The 11606-nt window shown below is 41.3% G+C and overlaps 3 protein-coding genes across 5 annotated transcripts; 1 reads left to right on the forward strand and 2 right to left on the reverse strand.

Moving 5' to 3' along the window:
- The first annotated feature begins 1917 nt into the window (after positions 1–1917).
- anapc11 (APC11 anaphase promoting complex subunit 11 homolog (yeast)) lies at positions 1918–3026 on the forward strand. 2 transcript variants are annotated; one of them, XM_060918595.1, is made up of 4 exons: positions 1918–1990; positions 2361–2486; positions 2653–2794; positions 2904–3026. In XM_060918595.1, exons 2-4 carry the CDS (start codon positions 2378–2380, stop codon positions 2917–2919), a joined length of 267 nt encoding a protein of 88 aa, XP_060774578.1. In that variant the 5' UTR covers positions 1918–1990; positions 2361–2377; the 3' UTR covers positions 2920–3026. The 2 variants fall into 2 exon arrangements, with proteins under 2 accessions (XP_060774578.1, XP_060774579.1); XM_060918596.1 differs by lacking the exon at positions 2904–3026 and having other exon boundaries at positions 2653–2798.
- Positions 2174–7609, reverse strand: LOC132884717 (mapk-regulated corepressor-interacting protein 1-like). Of its 2 annotated transcripts, none has more exons than XM_060918594.1 (4): positions 7502–7609; positions 6744–6854; positions 5833–5937; positions 2174–4251 (listed from the first exon to the last, which is right to left on the reverse strand). In XM_060918594.1, the coding sequence occupies exons 2-4, from the start codon at positions 6844–6846 to the stop codon at positions 4187–4189; spliced, it is 273 nt and encodes a 90-aa protein (XP_060774577.1). In that variant the 5' UTR covers positions 6847–6854; positions 7502–7609; the 3' UTR covers positions 2174–4186. The 2 variants fall into 2 exon arrangements, with proteins under 2 accessions (XP_060774577.1, XP_060774576.1); XM_060918593.1 differs by having other exon boundaries at positions 6744–6857.
- A 284-nt stretch (positions 7610–7893) lies between these two features.
- Positions 7894–10169, reverse strand: ppp1r27b (protein phosphatase 1, regulatory subunit 27b). Its single transcript, XM_060918071.1, has 3 exons — positions 9213–10169; positions 8684–8834; positions 7894–8522 (listed from the first exon to the last, which is right to left on the reverse strand). Exons 1-3 carry the CDS (start codon positions 9445–9447, stop codon positions 8402–8404), a joined length of 507 nt encoding a protein of 168 aa, XP_060774054.1. The 5' UTR covers positions 9448–10169; the 3' UTR covers positions 7894–8401.
- Between the last annotated feature and the right edge of the window lie 1437 nt (positions 10170–11606).

Below are 11606 nucleotides of genomic sequence, written 5' to 3' on the forward strand. Positions count from 1 at the left end.
TGCTGCTGGTGTACAAATCTCTAAATGGTACAGGGCCCAATTCCCTCTCTGATATGTTGCAGTGGCCTAACCCAATCAGATCTACCAGATCGCTGCAGAAAAATTTACTATTAAAACCTGTTGTTAAAACAGTGTGGTGAAGCAGCTTTTAGCTACTATGCAGTGCAGCTATGGAACCAACTGCCAGAGGACATTAAAAATGCTCCTGCTGTTGGCAGCTTCAAATCTAGACTAAAGACCAAGCTGTTCTCAGATGCTTTCTGCTAACCGATAAATATCATCATCTTTACATGTCTTAAACTTTACTTAACTTTTACAGTCTTTGCATGTCTTAAACTTAACTTTTATTCCATTTTATTCTGCTGTTTTTACTGAACTTGCTCTCTTCTTCCCCCTTTATTTTATGTAATTTTATTTTCTATTGTTTACTGTTTTGCTTTTACCTCTGTAAAGCACGTTGAACTGCCACTGGGTATGAAATGCGCTATAGAAATAAACTTGCCTTGCCTTACAATGGCTGATCACTGGATCAGTGCCCTCAAAGGTACTTATTTGTACCATTTATATGCTGACTGGAAACATAGACTGTATGTACCATTTTGGCCCCAAAAAAGGTTCACATAGTTACCTTGAGGTCCAATAATGAGTCCTGAGGGGGAACATTAGTATAGATTGGACCCTGGGGGACAGAAATGGACTCCTACTGTACCCCTGTTTCTGACAGGGAAAACTCCAAGGTCAAAGAGTTTGCACAAAAGTTTAGACTTTTAATAAACCAATAACAAAAGCCGAGTCAGTCTGCAGAGTGATCCGACCCCAAATCACAACACTTTCATTTTTATTGTGTTCTAACATAGCGTTTGAGACAATTCACCAATTATAATGAATTCTGATTGGTTCACACACCTCGCCCTATTCGACCTCACATCCACCAATATTTTCAATTAATCCACATCAACTCTCTAAACTACAAGTTTGTCTCCACCAGTATTTCCACTGTGGCACTGATGTCATTTTAAAAAAAGAATACTTTCAGGTCTCGCTCTACCAATATTTCTACTTGTAATTTCTTAAGTAGAACCAACTTCATTTACTCTTTACTGAAAATCAACATAATTGGTTTTGAATTAATATATAATCAACATAAAACAAATCTGTGTGTGTGTGTGTGTGTGTGTGATTACATGCATAAAATCACCACACATGAAACTAAAAAACCTGCATTATGGTTGTTTTTTGTATCCTTTATATTCTTGTTGTAATAAAAACACCTTTTACTGAGTATGCAAATATATGCACCTTAGACAAAGCCATATTTGCATAAAATTTGCATGGATTTTTTTTAAATGTACCTTTTTAAAAGCTGCAATACAATATATATCTGTAAGAGTCTCACTAAATAATCACAAGAGAATCAGAACCAGACTCTTGGTGTGACGTTACAGTAACATGTTGCTTTTTTCTTGGTTTTATTTATTTATTTAAATACTTTAGTGTTTAGTAAAAAAAAAATACTAAATCCTTACCTTTATTTAAACATGAAAATAAATAAACACCTTTCTGAATTTAATTCAATCAGGAAAAGCTCACAACTGTTCCATTCCCTTCAACGCTTATGAAGCCTGTTGCTAAGCAACCGTGACCTCCCGGATGTTTGAGTGAGTGTTTCTAAGAGACCGGACACACTTCCGGGTTACTCCTCTCCCTCCCCCTTTAACTCAAAATAATAAACTACTGTTAATAAATCCTCAAACACCAACATTATTTTAAAGCGATCTTTATAATAATAATAATAATAATAATAATAATTTCAAACTGCAGATCTGTTTATTGAGAAATGTAATATTTGAACATTGAGTATTTTCTGCGCTTCCTCCGCTAGAGGGCGACAGCGAGTCATCAGCGGGAGAGAACAGGAAGCGCCGAGTGAAAAGTGCGGAAACTCAAAATGGCGGCCGGAAGAGAAGCAGCGCTTTAGTTCCACACAGCGGTATTTATCTTAAACCTCTGAGATTACAGCCATACCTTTTCAATTTAATTTTTTTTTATTTAAGAATTTGACTTTAAAGATTTTCCCTCAAACAAAAAATATATAAATAAACACGCAAGTTGTTGCAGTTTGCCTGTTATTTACTTTCCTCGTTTGTCCCCCCCCACACACAATGACGTCATCTTTGTTTTCTGTATTATTTATTGAAGGTCATGCTTTCCTTGTGACTTTAAATATGAAATATATTTAAAATATCTTTTTCTATTCCTTCACATATCCAGAATGTTTCTTCTTCCTGTTCAGCTGTGGTTTTGGGACATGTCCTCCTGTTGTAATCTGAGTTTCCTCCTGTGTTGTTGGTGTTTTGTAGATTTCCAGCAGACAGAGATGAAGGTGAAGATAAAGCAGTGGCACGGTGTGGCCTCATGGCTCTGGGTGGCCAATGATGAAAACTGTGGCATCTGCAGAGCTCCATTCAACGGCTGCTGTCCGGACTGTAGGCCACCTTTCCTTTACTGGATTTGTTTTTTTTGAACTTGCTTTGACCAGAACACACTGTGTGTAAAGTGTTAAAATGGTGGCTGTATTTGGCCTGGATGGATGGATGGATGTGTGTGTTCAGTGCACCTGTACGTTATGTCCTGCTGTTGTCCTGTGTGCAGGTAAAGTCCCCGGAGACGACTGCCCGCTGGTGTGGGGTCAGTGCTCACACTGTTTCCACATGCACTGCATCCTGAAGTGGCTGAACTCGCAGCAGGTGCAGCAGCAGTGCCCCATGTGTCGACAGGAGTGGAAGTTTAAAGAGTGAGGATCTCGCTGTCAGGCTCGTTTACACTTTAAGTAGCGCTCACTGCCTGTGTTTAAACGCTGCACGACCTCACCGTAACGTCTGTTCCTTTCTGTTTCCATTCAGGGGAGAGACAACATGAGGTGATGGAATAAACAATTTACAATGACAAAAAAAAAAAAAAATCGCTGCTTTGTTTTACTCTTCTGTACACAGACAATAAACAAATACTGTACACTTCTGTTTAAATGTGGACACAATCTTATTTTACAAACTAATATAACGTTTATAGTAGTGCGGATTTACAAGCAGTTCCTAATGAACTATTGTTGGTTGCACAGCTAGCAAAGACGACGATCTGTTTGTCAATAACGTTCGCTGAATTTCTGCTCCTCATCATCGTCCAGGAATAATTTGTTCCAAAGCGGTTAGTGATGAATACGTCTCAGCTGATCGACTATGTTTACAGAAAAAAGTGTGTTTGATTTTATTTGGCCAGATTTCCTAGATGTCCCGAATATGCAAGTTGAAAACGCCCCACGCACACCTGAGTGGAGCTTCGGTATCGGAGTCATCAATTTTACGTCCTCGATGACTGATTTATCCACCAGGAGCATTCAAGTTCCCTTTAAAAAAACATTTCTAGTGACTCGTTGTGACATCACAAAAATACTGCTTGTGTAGCCCCGCCCCGAGTCAGTTTATAGAACATTTGATTTGATTTAAAATTCATAACAGATTCAAAGTTTTAAGTTTTCTGCAAAAAAAAAAAACCCAAGTCTTTCTTAATGTAACATGATACAGGTTTTATTTTGGGGAAAAAAAAAAACACTGATCACTAGAATAAACCACCAACCAGAGAGTACAGACTTATTTTTATCATTTAAAGTGCAAAATGAATATTCGCTCATTTACCGTTCAACTAAACAGGAAGTCAGTAAGTGTGTTCCTCAGGTTGCTTTGAGCAAAGTAAAAAGCTAAACAACAAAAAAAACAACTTAGATTTCCATGATGGAATAATTACAACAATATAACAACGTTTCAGTGCTGAAGAACGGGAAGGTAAAACGATCCGGTGTCTGACAGCTGTGTTTTCTGAGGGACACGCCCACATTATCATTAACGGCTCAGTGGAGGTTACACGCTGATCCGATCCGAGCAATTAGATGTAGGGAAAAGCCGACGCCGGAGCAGGAGGAATGTTTAACGTACAGGAAATAAAGCACAGGAAGAACGCAGTGCCTCTAGAACGCACCTCAGAACAGAACGTGTGTAAAAGAGTAAATACCGGCCGCAGGCCCTCGTGCACAGGGACAGGACACGCCTCATACAGTGTTTAAAGTCCAGTTCAGTAAAATAACTCCGAAACAGCTTTGTGGTGCCGTGTGTGAGCCGTGACGGTGTCAGCGTTAAGACTTTTTGGAGTCCTGCGCGTTCCGCCGTCGCACGTTGTTCAGATCCACCGGAGTGAAAGCTGCAGGACGCAAACAGAAAACACACGAGCACATCGTTACACGGTGCCGAACCACAGTGGGCTGAGAACTCCACACAGACAAGGCATTTCAACGCAATCTTAGCCCTATTGGATGGGATGACCTCTCTCCCTCATTTTTATTCTTATTTTTTGTCTTCTGCTTTTTTTTTTTAAAACACATTTTAATTATTTGTGCTCTTTCAAATATTTTTTCTTTTGATTTCTTTTTCATGTCATTAGATTTTTCTTCCACTTTCTCTTTTCTATTCTTTATAATAATCATTTACATTTTCATTCCTGGCGGCACGGTGGTGTAGTGGTTAGCGCTGTCGCCTCACAGCAAGAAGGTCCTGGGTTCGAGCCCCGTGGCCGGCGAGGGCCTTTCTGTGTGGAGTTTGCATGTTCTCCCCGTGTCCGCGTGGGTTTCCTCCGGGTGCTCCGGTTTCCCCCACAGTCCAAAGACATGCAGGTTAGGTTAACTGGTGACTCTAAATTGAGCGTAGGTGTGAATGTGAGTGTGAATGGTTGTCTGTGTCTATGTGTCAGCCCTGTGATGACCTGGCGACTTGTCCAGGGTGAACCCCGCCTTTCGCCCGTAGTCAGCTGGGATAGGATCCAGCTCGCCTGCGACCCTGTAGGACAGGATAAAGCGGCTACAGATAATGAGATGAGATGTTCATTCCTGCTTTACTTTTTTTTTTGGTTCTTCCTCTTGTTTATTTTTCCTTCATCGGCTTTTCCTCGTCCAAAAGAAAACATGAAACGCACAGATGTTTGCATCTCTCTCTCACACACACGATCATATGCTGCTTTACACACAGTGTGTTCGTATTTGAATATATTTAACAACTATTCACCGAGTCTGAGGCAGATAATTGTTCTAGTATAAATATACTGGCAATTATTTAAAAAAAAATATTTCAGACTTCAAAAACAGCATGTAAATGTAATAACTTTGCGGTGCAGACTTGTGTTACTTCTCTACGCCGAGTCGCATAAAATACTTAGTTTTTTAATCAATAAAATAAATCCCAACCCCGCCCCCCTTTGAATAGTTTTAGACCAAACTTCGGAGCATCTTTAGTGCTTTTAGGAACAGCATTTTTTTTCATCATGTGTAATTCTTCCTCACTTACGGTGACGAAGCGATTGGAGCCATTTTGCCGAGTCGCTCGAGGTGATTATTGAGAAATAATCTGAATCTCTCGACTAATCAGCACGCACGATTTTCCATAATCAACTCTGTGTTTATACTAAAGAATGTTATTGGACTGTGTACTAAATATTCATTTGTATATAAGACAGCATCTCAGGTGTTAGAGGGTGGAGCCGACAGTGATAAACAGCTTCTATTTATTTATTTCTAGAAAATTCATGACGGTGGTGAAGGACTATTCGGTTTGTGAAACAATTTGCATCTTTATACCCATGATTATTGTCACTGATCTGTTAGTAACAGGTTAAAGGATGCTGTTTTTAATTGGTGAGTAACTTTTTTTTTTTTTGGAGTCATTTACTCAAAGGCGCACGCATGTGTCCGGGTTAAATTCGTCCGTGTGAGTGTGGAGTGTGTGGACGTACAGCTCAGGCTGGGGTTCGGCGTTCTCTCCACGTACTTCTGAGGTCCCTTGTTGCTGTTTTCAGTTCCCTGGAAGGTCTGCATCTCTCTCATTACACACTGCCAAGCTACACACACACACACGTTACACACTGCACTCTAATCAAACCACCTCTCCACACACATACACTACGTTCACACTGCAGGCTGAAGTGACTCAAATCCGATTTTTTCGCCCATATGTGACCTGTATCCGATCTTTTATTGACAGTATGAACGACACAGATCCGATTTTTTCAAATCCGACCCAGGCCGTTTGGATATGTGGTCCTAATTCCGATTCCTATCAGATCTTTTCATACGCGACTTCAGTCTGAACCGCCAGGTCGCATTCATCCGACTTACACGTCATCAACAAGCCACAAACGTCACTATTCTGCGCTGAAGTAGGCGGCGGGTCTCTCAAAAAAAAGTTACAACAACATGGCGCATGACATCAATGCGTTCCTTTGAACGGAGGTTGCAGTCACTACCCCGCAGAACGCCTGAGCCCAAACCCTTGCCCTCTTCCTTAACATCAGGCTATTGTGCATGTTCTGGCTCCGTCGCAACAACAACTGCATCATCGCCAGGTACTCCATGCTGGCTACTGTCATACACAGGAAACTTTAGGTTACTTCCGTAAACACTGGCCATGCTCACTGCAACGACGTCGTCGTATCCTGTAATGCGCATGCGAAACACTTTTAGGTCGCTTTTCGTTCATACTGAGGATCACATACAAGTTGCATATATTTGTTAATGTGAACGACCTCACAAAAAAATCAGAATTGAGCATTAAGCCTTGCAGTGTGAACGTAGTGATATTTATCAAATTAACACATGACTGCAAAATGTTCTTGTCTAAGAAGAATAATCAGAAGTTGCTCCTGACTGTAGTGGATGAAGCGGACGTTCTCCTCGTGCGCTGGCGTGAAGAACTCCTCAGTGCTGGCTGGAGAACACACTCCAGATGCCTGCTTGTAGTTCTGCACCATCCTCCAACCTGCTGACAACACGAACAGAAAGATTATTCCATCTTGGCTTACAGATTAAATAATTACACTTTTATTCTAGAAGTTTATTTGCTGCTGTCTATAGGAAACATTTCAGAATTTAAATTAATATCTCATTGCATTTTTTTTTTTGGGGGGGGGGCTCCACCTTTTGGTTTTTTCATCGTAAGTGAATAAACATGATGTTCTATCTATATGAATATAAACATCAATCTGCACAGAGTTAGCTAAGTTAATCAGTTAATATATTAAAATAAGCTAAGCTACAATCGTTTATTATTCTAAACTGCAACGTTTACGACAGTTTATTTTATTTAATTTTTTTTTTTTTACTATCCGCATTCCGACAAATCCCGCCTCCTTTGCTGTGATTGCGCAAAAACATTCGCCTCCTGTGCCAGGATTGGTTAGTTCCACCGACAACCCACGTGAACCTGATCTCGTAGCCAATCGTAGCACAGACAGGAAGGGGAACTTTTCTAAATACGGTTGGGAAAAAAAAATCAACACTCGAATGCAAAAATTACTAGCGAGTTAGCAAAATGTTATGTGAGCTAACCGTGGAAAAACACTGACTAGGATTCAAATGTTTCAAAAACAATACGAATTCTGTGTGATGTGCTATTAGTGTACCTACCGTGTGTGGACTTTGACCAAATAAATAAAGACGTTTAAGATGTGAAGTTTTCATAAAACGCTTCGCTTAAAAATCCGCCCAGTGAAGTCCGGTGTATTAGCAAAACAATGAGCGGATTTCAAAATGGCGGCCTTGTTGGCGTGTAGTTCACTAGATAGGGCGCATAAGGTATTGTTATAGTGCACTTAGATAGGGGATGTGATTCTATTTCGGATTTAACCGATGCAGCTAAACATTACAGTATGATAGCCATGCTAGGTTTCAGTGTGCTCTGGATCTCCTTATTTAATTAAAAAATTAAAAGAAAGGAAGCAAGTAGAATGATTTAGTTTAATAGGAAAACTGTTTTAATTTAAAAATAACGTATAAAAACATAAGACAGCATTTGGGTCGTGCAAAAATAGGAATAAAAAGAATTGTACAGGCAACAATAATAAAGATCACACAAGAACTGTACAAAGAATGAAAAAAAAAATTATATATATAAAATTGTGTGTGTGTATATATGTGTGTATAAAAACACAATAGGACAACAAACCCAAACAAAATTGTTTCAAACAAAACCCTATTTTTATTTTGACCCCCTGTAAGTTCTGAGGGGATGCAAACTTTTGCACTGAGCTGTAATTTAACAAACACACAGGGCGGATTTGTCCATCTTCCTCCAGTGGTATAGACAGACGCATCTCTCTGCAAGTCACGAGCCCTTTCGAGGTTACACATGTCCATTCCAGTGAAGTTCTGCTGTTCTCCTCCACACTCAGACCTGCACCGACGTCAAGGAGGTCTTATTCACCAGAAGAGCTACACGTAGCAGCGGTTCTGCTCTGGGTCTTACTCCATCAACATCAGATGGAGAAGATGATCGAGCTGATTCAACGCACCAGATGTGCTGAAGGTTCAGTCTCCTCCGATGCCGAACATCTCAACCAGCTCTTTGCAGTCGGGGTCGATGAGATCAGCGGGTTTTTCTCCACATTCGTTCTCGGCCTCGGGGTCAGCACCGAGAGAGAGCAGGAACCTAAACACCACAAAATTCCAAAGTATAAAATATGAATTTTAAGAAAATGTGTTTATGTTTAAAACAAAATACATGTAAAATTCTAAAATCAAGTATATTTTAAAATATGAAGTAACAGTAATCAATCAACAATCTAAAGGAGGCGATGTATAGACACTTACTTGGCAATATGTGGGAATCCATCGCTGCAGGCCATGTGGAGTGGCGTCCAGCCGTCTTCATCTCTCTGCATGATGTCAGCACCATATTTCACCAGCAGCTTCACACACTCCAGGTTCCCTGAGAGCACGGCCTCGTGGATGGCTGCCATACCTGGTGATGACCAGAGTAATCACAGGTCAAATATCCGGCTCAGACAAAGTCAATTATCACAGTGATTAAGAGCTAATGTTGGGGATTATGGCATTCGAGGCAGACATTGTTGCGTCTGATAAACATTGCGTGGTGAAGGACAGTGAGGAAGGTTACAGATATTGACTGTATTTGAAGAGTTAAGGCCTTAGAATAATTAATCACCAGTCGAAGACTAATCACAGGCATTACTTCGTTAACGGAGTTCCTCCAGCTACCATGGACACGAAGCAGTGAGCAAAACCTCAGCATGATGTTCTTTAGATAGAATTCCGACCGTCATGTATTCGAAATAACCTATATAAATTAAAATCAAAAACCTTCAGCAGGAAGTCTTACCAGAAGGATACATGGTATCCAGGGTCACTCTCCTGGTCCGAATAAAGCGTCCGATCCTCTCCAGCTCTCCATGACGGACGTAATCCTGGAAGACCACATCATTGGGGAAGTGGACATTGCGAACCGGTTTTACGGACTTGCGGGCAGGAACGCAGGTCCCCGGACTGGCGGCTTTGGTGTTGCACCCTTCATAGGTCATACTCTGGGTCACTGGGCACTGGTAGTATTTCATCATCTTGAGGAAAGTTTGTTCTGTAGGTCGTTCTCAAAATCCCGCTTGGATTAGGCTTGGGGTCGTCTTGTCGTCCGAGTCTGTGGAGCTTCAAGACCTCTCACTCTGTGGTGTCTGCTCGCTCTTTATATCCTCTCCCACACTATTTTTGGTGCAATCACCTCACAGCTCAAGTGACTAAACTGGAAGCTGAGTAGCTTTTGGACCCTAATGATTGATGGGAATTGAAACTTCAGCTTGTTTTCTCCAACATTCTCTCATACACACACTCTTGACAGCTCATAGCATGCAGTCACGTACTCCACAAGCAGCCAGTAAACCTCCAGTAATCAGCTGTAAAGATGGTTTACAGATAAAGCACCAAGAATAAGCTGGCAGACATGATTATAGTTTTAGAAATACCCTCAACGGTCAACAAAAATATATCCGTTTCCCATCATGAAGATTATTTTAAGGCGGGGTTAACATGACAGTGCAGCCCATGTTTAGTTTTCTGGATCAGTTGCTTGAGTTTACGATTAACTCAACTTCTATAATCACTCCATTCAAATATGGAGAAGATTCCCGATTACATAAATCACAGCCTCTGAGAAGGTCAAGGAGGTGTGACCTGTGCGTCAGTCGTAATAAAGGACGCGTGATTTCTGTCTCAGTCCTTGTCAAGGAGGGAGGAAGGCATGGTTTCTGTGGGTGTTTCTCAAGGTCAAGGAAGGATCTTCAATGGCTGCATTTCCCACATCACATCTCATTCCAATAAAGGCCAAGCCCTCTGTTCAGACAATTTTCAAGGATTGTATACGTCCTTGGCGTTCTTAAATCGCACACAATCCTACGTACACATAGCAGGCAGGACCCTTTCAGTGACACCTACACAAATTTCCTTTTTGCAGGGTGGCAGAGCAAAACTTATGAACATTCATGAGGGAAGAGTTAGCTGATTGGCCAGTGAATACCTTGAATGTTTTGATTTGGGAACCCAATCTCAAACACATTTATACGCAGGGACAGATCCAGATCGATGCATGTCCATCGGTCAGAAATATACATGCACCACTTGGCATCGGTCACAGAACATTTGTTTACACTCAACCAACACACCAGTGGTTCAGGATCGGACCACCTGCGTTAAGCGGTGACGCTTACCTGACCGAATTACCTTTATTCTCATGATGCTTTGTATAGTGTGACCTGAGGGGGAAAAAAAATCTAGATTAAACCAATGACATGCTCCAGAAAGAGGTTGAAATTTGACATGAATAACAGGCCAAACCTGGGCTGTTCCAAAAGGGCTGAGAGAGAAGTGCCTGTAAAGTTTGGCAGGGATAGGACTTTCAGTGGCTGAGTTATGAATTTTTAAATCCCCACATGTGCGAGCAGCTGGGGCCAGGGCTCATAGTAAAGTTTTCGGCGAGTTGTGCTCGCTCAGGGACTTCAGGGGTGAATAGCGGGCCGAGCCACGGTCGTAGCGGGCTGTAGCTGCCCTCTTCGGGAAGGCCTGCTCTACGTCCCTGTGACCTGGTAAAATCAGTGAAAATATTTCTGTAAATGTGCATTTGTCAGATTCTTGGGCAGCTGGATCAGTCATTGACGTATAGCAGTAATAATCAACAGTATATATATAAGTTATGGCTGATAAAAGCCATCTAATTTGGGTATCAATTAATTGATCAGAACACAGTGAACCAAAAGGCATCTACACAGCACGTTCCTCTTTTTCCAGCCAATCAGGTAGCACTTTCCTCATGAATATTCATGAGTTTTGCTCCGCCAACCTGCACACTCGCTACACTGCTGTTACGTGTTCTCTGAATACTAGGAAAGATTCTCACTGAGCTTCAGAAGAACCCGTCCTAGCAAGGAAACATCCCTGACTTTGAGGAACACAAAGAGGTGTGGCCTCTATGCATCAAAGTTTAATAAGATTGTGTGGCAGCCTGAATGAAAAGGGGAGGTGTGGCCTAAGGGGGTTAGATCTAGTGAAAGGAGGCGTGGTCCAAAAGTGGCAGTTTGAAAATGTGGTTTCTGTGCATCAGACCACATGAAGGGGTGTGGCTTATGGGTGACCATTTCGATGGGTATGGTTTCTCTACATCACTGAATTTATATTTAATAAAAAAAAAAAAAAAAAAAGTGTGACTTGTTTGAACTAATAGAGGCGTGGC

The sequence above is a fragment of the Neoarius graeffei genome, chromosome 4, assembly GCF_027579695.1.
Source record: "Neoarius graeffei isolate fNeoGra1 chromosome 4, fNeoGra1.pri, whole genome shotgun sequence".
NCBI classification, from domain to species: Eukaryota; Metazoa; Chordata; class Actinopteri; order Siluriformes; family Ariidae; genus Neoarius; species Neoarius graeffei.